This window comes from Heterocephalus glaber, unplaced genomic scaffold (genome assembly GCF_053883595.1).
Source record: "Heterocephalus glaber isolate CG9 unplaced genomic scaffold, H.glaber_assembly_v1.0 deba00001760, whole genome shotgun sequence".
NCBI classification, from domain to species: Eukaryota; Metazoa; Chordata; class Mammalia; order Rodentia; family Bathyergidae; genus Heterocephalus; species Heterocephalus glaber.
The window spans coordinates 5,265,293-5,274,632 of NW_028258457.1; the positions used below are offsets into that span (position 1 = coordinate 5,265,293).

Here is a 9,340-nt window from a genome sequence, read left to right on the forward strand (position 1 = left end):
CTGCTCAGTCTCCCCGACATCCACGTTCTCCCACCCCTGAAATCTGGATTATGCAGTTTGCCAAGGACAGGCAGGGCCAGCCATGCCCACCACCCTGGCTGCCATGGGAGGGGTCCTGCCGCCCTGGCTCTGGTGCTCCAGATCTGAGGCAGAGCAAGGAGGGACCAAGACCAGTCCTCTGCTGGCTCACGAGGCCTGGAGCCCAGCCGGCTGGGAAGCTATAAATAGCAGGCGGTGGCGAGGAATCGCTGCTGGGCCCAACTCCCCGCCTGAGTCAGCCCAGCCGGCTGGGACTGGAGCCCTAGGGAGCAGCCAGCAGCGCTGCTGGTCACTTGAGGTAGCTGCCTGAGCGAGCGGCCTGAGATGATGTTCAGGGCCCAATGATGCTCAGGGAGCCAGGCTTGGTCAGGTCACGGTGGAACCTGCACCCAGGCCTAGAAGCTGCACCTTGATGCAGGAGGTGAAAGAAGCCACGGGCGGTGTTAGAGCTGGGGCTGATGGCTGGATGCTGGAGTAAGGGACCGGAAAGGCCAGGGATGAGGCAAGGCGAAGCCAGCGCTCAGCCCTAGAGCCTCAGCCACAGTGGGCTTGGGGCAACTCGGAGTGTCTGAGAGAACAGGAGGATCCCACCTCAGTCACAGCCCAGAAACAGCCAAGGAGCCAGAGGAAGAGCATCAGCTCACACCCGAGACTGAAAACACACTCCTCCTCACCTGCCAGCCTCCAGGAAGCCCCTCCTAGGGTTCCCAACGCCGGCCTCCCCGTGGAGGGGCCCCTCCTCTGACATGCTGGCCCGGGACTGCCTCACACCCACCCCAGGTGCCTTCTTGGGTGTGGAATTCAAGCCCAAAGTCCAGTTTCCTCTGAGATCTGTCCAGATGGGGTCAGGAAGAGCTCGAAGGCAGGAGTGTGCAGGCCTGACATCCCAGCACTCAGGAGGCTGAGGCAGGCAGATCTTTTTTTTTTTTTGTACTGGCGATCGAACTCAGGACCTTGTGCTTTCGAGGCAGGCGGCAGAACCGCTGAGCTAAATCCCCAGCCCTGGCAGATCTTAAATTCCAGCCCAGCCTGGGTAACTTAGGCCCTGCCTCAAAAAAATTAAATAAAAGGCTGGGCATGGAGCATGTTACAGAAGCCCCAGTGCCAGGGGCAGGAGGAGAGGGATATGAGCTCCAGGCCTTAGGGAGGATGAGGGACAGTGGCTTCTGGTTGGCCTGACAACTCACAGGCATCAGACGACACAGGTCCCAGGGTACAGGTTTATTCTCAGAGTCCCCAGTTTAGACCCTGGCCCCGCCCCTCCCTGGGCCCCAGAGCCCAGCTGCCCCTGCCCCAGGCTCACCCACCCAGCCCAGGCCTGCCCTTGACTTCTATCCACCCATTTCACCCCTGCCCCAGACAAACCCTGGGGTATGGGGTGGGGGAAGCCCCACTGTTCTGAGCCCCGCTTCTGCCCTCTCAGAGCTGTTGACTGTTTTGTGCTTTCTGCAGGTTGAACCCTTGAGTCCAGGCTCTGGGGCTGGCCACACCCCCAGCCCTGTGCCCCCAGGTCCCGAAAGGCCGCTCTGCTTTGCCCTGGGCCGTCCTGTCCCACTCTGGGCTCCCAGCTGAACCAGACCCCTCTGCCCAAACCCTCGCCTGCCACCCCCACCCTGGCGGTCCCCAGGGCCCATACGTCCCCGGCCAGGCCGGGCAGGGGTCCCTGTGGCTGGCGACCTCTCCCTGGGCGCCAGCGGGTCCCGGGCGCGGTGGGGCGGGGACACCGGCGGGCGGGCGGGGACAGCAGCGGACGGGCAGGGCGGGGACAGCAGCGGACGGGCAGGGCGGGGACAGCACGACTGCAGCGGCGGGCCGGCGGGGGGCGGCGCGGCGCGGACAGGAGCCCGAGCAGCAGCGGCCCAGGTAGGCAGCGGGGCCGGGTGGGGGTCGGGGCGGGGGTCCCCGGCGGCCCCACCCTCCCGCGTACCCTCCTTTGTCCCGGCCCCACCCTCCTGGCCTCCTGCCGGGCTGGCGCAGGGCCTCGGCTCGGACCTCGGACAGCTCCCTCCCTTCCTCCTCCCGCCCCTCCCTCTCTCCTGCAGGCTGAGCGCCCCCAGCCCGGGACCGTCTGACCGCTGACCTCCCCAGCCCGAGTCCCCTCCTCACGCAGGCTGCTGGGCCCTGCGTCCCCACCTCCCCCACCACTCAGCCCTAGGTCCCCTCTGCCCACCCAAGACCTCATGGGGACCCCTCCCTGGATGTAGATCCTCCTTGAGTCCAGGGAGCCCCTGGCAGCCCCCCATCATCCTTCCCCTCTCTCAGGCACCGGGAGCCGGACCTGTGCCCACCAAACCCTTCCCTGGCCCCACAGCCCCAGCTCAGACGCCCCTTCCACGTCCCTCCCACCCACGGCATTCCCCAGGGCCATGGGCTGTTGGGGACTGAGGTTACCATCAGGGTCCCAGGGCCCAGCCCCGTGTTGGCCGCAGACCCAGGGCTGGGCAGCTCTGCCTGGCCTGGGGGGCTGGGGGGCTTCCTTGTTGCTCAGGGGAGGACCCCAGGGCCCCATGACCAAGCCCGGATGAGTTCAGGTCCTGCTCTGCCCTGCCACCTCCTGCCTCTGTGACCTTGAGACTGTCTGTCCCCCGCAGGCTTGGCACCCACGACCCCCATTCTGCAGTGGAGCTGGGGTGGATGCAAAGGGCACCAGGCGTGTGGACCGGGGTTATTGAATGGGGGGTCCCAGGAAGAGACAGCGTGATACTTAGGGCATAGCCCTCGGTACCGAACAAATCAGAACTTGGGTCTAGGGCAGCAGAATGCAGCACCACAGGTCCCCCCAGGTCCCCATGGTAGCAGTGTCTGGATGTACCCCATGTCCACCGGAGAGGGAGTGGGCTGGCACGACCCACACCCCGGCCAGCAGCCCCCGCCTCCTCATGCTCAGTTGCCGAGCCTGGGCCCTGAGCACCCACCTCTCTGTTTCAGATGGTCCCTCTCTCCAAGCTCCAAAAAGTTCACCCAGTGCATCCCTGGGCCATGTGTCGGCTGCCACTTTTATCATTCTTTTCTAACAAATCTGGTGCCTTTGATAATTCAGAATGTGCCTTCGAAACCCTTGGTGCAGCTATATGTGCCATTCCCCCCGCACCCCGCAGCCTGGGGACTGTAATAATAATTAAAAAAAAAATTTTAAGTCCTAGGGATTGAACCCAGGGCCTTCACACTGAGTGCCACCCCCAGCCCTTTTTTAATTTCTTACTTTGAAACAGTTGCCCAGGCAGAGTACCGACTTTCACTCCTCCTGCCTCACCTTCCCAGAGTGCTGGTTTACAGCCCTGGATCTTGCCTGAATGGGAAGTGACCCTTAAACCCTCCCCACACACCTGAGGAGAGGAACTTGGCCAAAACGCCCGGGCAGGTGGAGGCCAAGGCCAGGGTAAATGTGTGACTCCTCTCCCCAGAGGAGGGACCGCAGACCCAGAGCTGACTGGGAAGGATGAAGGGAAGGGGTCTCCCCTGCTTTATCTGAGTGAGGACATTGCTTCTGCCCACAATTCTCCCTGCACTAAAGCACTTCAGGAATCTCCGTGCTGTGTGATCTTCTGAGGCACTGGGCATCTCTGAGCACAAAAGTGAGAGATAAGAGACTCCCCAGGGAGTTCTGTTCCTAAGGACACATTAGGCTTGAGCAGGAGGCCAGGGCATGCCAGACCCTTATGTGGATGCCGAGTTTAGGAAGCCAGGAGTTTTCTATTCTTTTTTTGTACTGGGAATGGAACCCAAGGCCTTCACACTGAGCTGCATTCCCAGCCTTTTTTCATTTTTTAATTTAGAGACAGGGTCTGGCTAACTAACTTGCCCAGGCTGGACTGGAACTTGGGATCCTCCTGCCTCAGGTTCCCCAAGTGCTGAGATCACAAGTGTGTGCCACCGTGCCCAGCTTACCTCTAGTTTTGATTCTCATCTTTACCTGGGCTGAAAGTTCCTGCCTCCCTGGGTACCACTGTAGGAAATCAGCATCACAATTTTCAAATTATGGTTCCTAGACCCTCAGCACCAGGGTCATAGTTATCGGGGAACAGAGTGGTAGCTTAAACAATACTAGTTCCCAGCCCTGGGGCTATAGCTCAGTAGTAAGAGCTTGCCTAGCATATGTGAGGCCTGGGTTCCATCCCCAGCACTGCAAAAAATAAAATAAAGTGTAAGTTGGCTATGACCCACGCCAACTAATTTGGCACTTGTAGGACTGAGCCCCTGAAATCTGCATTTTTTGAGGTACTGGGAGCTGAACCCAGGGCCTTCCCACTCAGGTACATCCCCAGCCCACCCCCCTTTTTTCTTTTGGTACCGGGGATCGAAGTCAGGTCCTTGCACTTGCGCAGCAGGCGGCAAAAGCAGTGAGCTAAATCCCCGCCCCCCCCAGCCCTTTAAAATTATTTATTTATTTGTTTGTTTGTTTATTTATTTATTTATTGGTACTGGGGATTGAACTCAGGACCTTGCACTTGCAAGGCAGGTGCTGCACCACTCAGCTAAATCCCTGGCCCCCTTTTTTTTTTTTTTTTGGATTTTTGAGACAGGGTCTCATTATGTAGCCCAGGCTGGCCTCTAACTTGCACCAGTCCTCCTGCTTCAGCCTCCTGAGTGTTGGGATTCAGATGTGTGCCACCACACCCAGCTCCTTTTTGATCTTTGAGACAGTCTTGCTAAATTCCTAAATTGTCCAGGGTGAGCTCCAATTTGCAATCCTCCTGCTTCAGCCTCCTAGAGTGCTGGAATTATAGCCATGGGCCACTGCACCAGCTGACTTTAAGTCACCCCACCCTGTGGCTCCCAAGAGATGTAGGATGCTGTGAGCTGAAGAGCAGGGAGTTGTGGTTGTTGGGGACACACCGAGGCACCCATTGGGATAGGAGCAAGGGGAAACTGAGGCTCAAGATGGTGAGGTCTCAGAGCCAGGGAGGGGTGCACTGGCTGCCAGGAGCCCAGGGCCACCCTGGAAGAGAGCAGAAGCTGGCAGAGCCTGATGGGGGTCAGGTCAGCACATGTCCTGGCATCTCCATGCCTCCTCCAGCTCAGAGCCCCCTGGGGAAACGCGGGCCCCAGATTTCGTCAGGGTGAAGCAGCGCAGAGCCTGGCAGGGAGCCGGGCTGTAGGGCGGAACCGAAGTCAGCCACACAGCCGGGAAAGGGCCTTCCAGGACTCGGGACCCATGCCACTTTCTCCCCTCCGCCTGTCTCTCCTGGGCTGCAGCGCGGTCCCCTCCCTGGCCGGTGGCCTTTGGCGTCCGACTGTCCTCTCCGCACAGGGTCGGTCCGGGGTCCCAGCAGCCGGTCCGTCCCCCCAGCCAGCCGGCCAGCGGGGAAGATGCCGGAGCAAAGCAACGACTACCGTGTGGTGGTTTTTGGTGCCGGCGGCGTGGGCAAGAGCTCGCTGGTTCTGCGCTTCGTGAAGGGCACGTTCCGCGACACCTACATCCCCACTATCGAGGACACCTACCGGCAGGTGATCAGCTGTGACAAGAGCGTGTGCACCCTGCAGATCACAGACACCACGGGCAGCCACCAGTTCCCGGCCATGCAGCGGCTGTCCATCTCCAAGGGCCACGCCTTCATCCTGGTGTTCTCCGTGACCAGCAAGCAGTCCCTGGAGGAGCTGGGCCCCATCTACAAGCTCATCGTGCAGATCAAGGGCAGCGTGGAGGACGTCCCCGTCATGCTGGTGGCCAACAAGTGTGACGAGGCCCAGCGCGAGGTGGACACGCACGAGGCGCAGGCCGTGGCGCAGCAGTGGAAGTGCGCCTTCATGGAGACGTCGGCCAAGACGAACTACAACGTCAAGGAGCTCTTCCAGGAGCTGCTCACGCTCGAGACGCGCCGCAGCGTGAGCCTCAGCGTGGACGGCAAGCGCGCCGGCAAGCAGAAACGGGGCGAGCGGGCCAAGGGCAAGTGCAGCCTCATGTGAGAGCCGCCGCCGCCTCACAGCGACACCGACACCGACACCGGCACCGGCACCGGCACCGGCACCGGCACCGCCACTCGGACCTGCTCCTCCGCCGCCTGGGCCTCCTACTCCTCCTCCTGAACCGCCATCACCCGCCCCCCCATTTCTTCTTCCTCCTCCCGCATCCTGGCTGGAGAAGACAAGGCTGCCCACCCAGCCCTCCGCAGGCAGCTCGGGGGGCTCCCACCCGGCCCCTCCTGATGCTACAGCTCTTCTTCCTTCCCACCCCTCTCTCTGCCCTCCTGACCGATCTGGACTCCTCCCAAAGCCTGGAGCTGGAGGGGACTCCCGTGTCCTGCGGATGAGAAATCGGGGAGTTGGCAAAAGGAGCCTCTTGTCCCAGCGGGGACCAGAGAGGCTCCCTTTCTGAGGACCCGCACCTCTGTCCCCTGTCCCTCCGGTGCCCCTGTCACACCTGCATCCCTGCCCCCCACATTTGATCACTGTGACCTCCCAGGGGAGGGGGCTGAAATGCACATCGACCTCAGATACTTTTCTTCTTCTTTCTCCTCCCTGGTGTTAAACACGCACCCTGTGCCACCCCGTCCCCCTCGACCTCTGCCCGACCTGTGCTCCTCCTCTGGTCCCTGTCTATACACCAGGTGCAGGGGCCCGCGGGATGGGCCTCAGGCCACCAGGCAATAACCGCAGGGCCTGTGCAGCACCCCATCAGCCTGAACCCCCCGCACCCCGGGACGAGTGGACAGACACAGCACAAACCCGGGATGGTCCAGCCAGGGCCACCCCGGAGCCTGGAGCCTCAGGGCTTCCTGGACACTGCCCACTGGGGCCTGGCCCTTCCACCAAGAGAAGGACATTGGCATGGCAACGTGGCTACACCAGCATCCTGGTTGGGAATCTGGGGTGCTGGGGAGGGGGTGGCCAGGGAGATACCACCTAAGCCCTATTCAGGGCCAGTAGTTGGGACCTAGCATCACCAGGATGCATGGGGGCCCCGGTGGGACCCGCTTCCTCCTGCCAACCCTGCCCCAGAGATGGGGCCCCAGGAAGTGTCCCAGAGTCTGGGGTATCTGCAGCCATGAGAGGTAGGGTGTCCGTCAGTGTCTGGGTGACACTTCCCCGTGCCAGGGCTGTCGGGAGCCAGGTGAAGGTGGCTGTGGGATGACGTATTTGTGCACCTGTGTGTCTGTCCTCAGGGTGGTGTGTTTTGCACCTGTTATAAAGGCCCTGCTCATGTGTAGAGTGGGTGGTGCGGCCATTCGTGTACGGCTGTTGACAAGACTGGGTATTGGTGACTTATGCGTGTGAGTCTTTATACTTGTATGAACATGGCTGTGTTTTCAGGAGTGGGTGACGTGATTTATCTGTGAACCTGTTGTTCTGACTCTCTGAGGATCACTGTGTCTGCTCTAGTCTTGTGCAAGCTGACTCTGTTCAGAGTGTATCAGTCAGCCCGTGAAATCCACCAGTATGGCAGCCTGAAGCGACACACTCTTATGGTCTTCCAGCTTCTGAGGGTCAAGACCTGGGTGGGATGAGTTGAATTCTTTCCTTGGGATCTCACAAGGCCACAATGAAGGTGTTCACTGGAGCCAGGTGTGCTGGCACATGCCTGTCATCCCTGCATTCTGGGAGGCTGAGGCAGGAGGATCATAAGTTATAGCTCCCTTGGGCAACTTAGTGACTTAGCAAGTCCCTGTCTCAAAATAGCAAAATAAAAAAGGGCTTGGGACAGAGCTCAGTGCAAAGGCCCTAGATTTAACCCCCAACACCCCCCAAAAAAGCGCCAACTGAGCTGCGGCCTCATTTGAAGCCAGACAGGGAGGACCTGCTTCTGAGCTCGCGTGGCTGTCACAGAAGGTAGTGCCTTGGGGTTCCAAGACTGAGGACCTCAGTTCCTCAGTGGTTATCATGTGGGCCCCTCCATGGGGAGGGGCCCAGTGTCTCAATGTGGCAGCTAAGCTCGTAAGGCACAGTGTCTGGGAAGATGACCATTCAACTATTTTTTTTTTGGTACTGAGAATTGAACTTGGGTCCTTGCACTTGCGCAGCAGGCAGTGAAACCACTGAGCTAAATCCCCGGCCCATTCAACTTTTTATTTTCTTGTAGTCCTAGGGGTTGAACCCAGGCCCTCAGCACTGATCTCCATTCCCAGCTCTTTTTTATTTTGTTATTTTCAAGACAGGGTCTCGCTAAGCCACTAAGTTGCCCAGGCTGAGCTGTAACTTGGGATCCTCCTGCTTCAGCCTCCCAGAGTGCTGGGATGATTGACCATGTCTGACCTCTTAGAGGGGGTGAGGAAGCTGTGTGAGTGCGCGCGCGCAGTGTGTGCACCTGGCCTGTGAGGGAGATCTCGCGCGTGTGGCCGTGCGAAGAGGATGCAGGCAGAGAGAGCCTCCATGTCTGGCCTGGCATCTTTGTGATTGGTTTTCCTCATATTCAGGGGATTGTCCCCTCCACAGATGCTTCCCGGGCACACCAGAGAGGCAGGGAGTGTGTTTGCCTGTGAGGGTACCTGGGTGTGTATGGGCCCCCGAAGACCTTGCAGCCTCGTGTTGCAGCAGAGCTGAGCCCTGATTTCAGACGGGCCCAGGGACCCTGGCAGCTCCTGCTGTCCCCTCTCCTGGCCCCGGGAGTGGCTCCTGGCTGGACAGGGGTCCCAGCCCTTTCTCAGGGACACACCCTGATAGCACAATCCCCATGGGGCCGCCTGTCCCGGGCCTCTCCCATTCCTCACCCCAGGGTGAGGACATCTGCAATAGGAGGGGCTGGAGCCCACCTTGGCTGCGCCCATCCTGCCCGGGCATCCCTGGTGCTGGGGACCCTGCCAGGCCACGCTTGCTGTGATCCTGCCCCACCCTCCCCTGCATGTGGGAGCCCCCGCCGCCCGCCGTGGGGTCTGTGTAGCGTCCGCTGTAGACTTAGTCTTCCTGCAATAAAGACATGGATCCTATGTTGCCCAGCAGCTCAGTGCCCCTTCTTTGGGGTGGGGTGGGGGTCAGTTTGCCACCTTCAGAGGATGAGGGAGGGGATGGTGGGGAGGGGAGGGCTGAAGGGGGCAGAGGAGGGGAGGGAGGAGAAGGAAGTTCAGAGAACAGGATGGGAGTGGAGTGGTGCACACTGTCATCCCTGAACTCTGAGAAGCTGAGGCAAGAGGTTCACATTTGAGCCCAGTGTAGAAGAAGATCAATCTGGATCCCTAAAGAGCACTGGGAGTAGGAGTCCATGCCAACCTGACTTGGAGCAGACATTTGCACTGTCCCAGGAGGATCCTGGAAGGAGCACCAGGCAGGGGAAGAGCACGTGCAAAGGTCCTGAGGCCGGAGCCCTCCGTGGTTAGAGTGGCTGGAGGAGAGGGAGGGGAGGTGCAGGCACTCTCAGGTCAGCAAGGGT

At 60.1% G+C, this 9,340-nt stretch overlaps 1 protein-coding gene across 2 annotated transcripts; it reads left to right on the plus strand.

The window, feature by feature from the left end:
• Positions 1-1,804: 1,804 nt before the first annotated feature.
• On the plus strand, positions 1,805-8,905 carry Diras1 (DIRAS family GTPase 1). 2 transcript variants are annotated; one of them, XM_004865783.4, is made up of 2 exons: positions 1,805-1,902; positions 5,291-8,905. In XM_004865783.4, exon 2 carries the CDS (start codon positions 5,350-5,352, stop codon positions 5,944-5,946), a length of 597 nt encoding a protein of 198 aa, XP_004865840.1. In that variant the 5' UTR covers positions 1,805-1,902; positions 5,291-5,349; the 3' UTR covers positions 5,947-8,905. The 2 variants fall into 2 exon arrangements, with proteins under 2 accessions (XP_004865840.1, XP_004865841.1); XM_004865784.3 differs by having other exon boundaries at positions 1,828-1,902; positions 5,236-7,569.
• Positions 8,906-9,340: the final 435 nt, after the last annotated feature.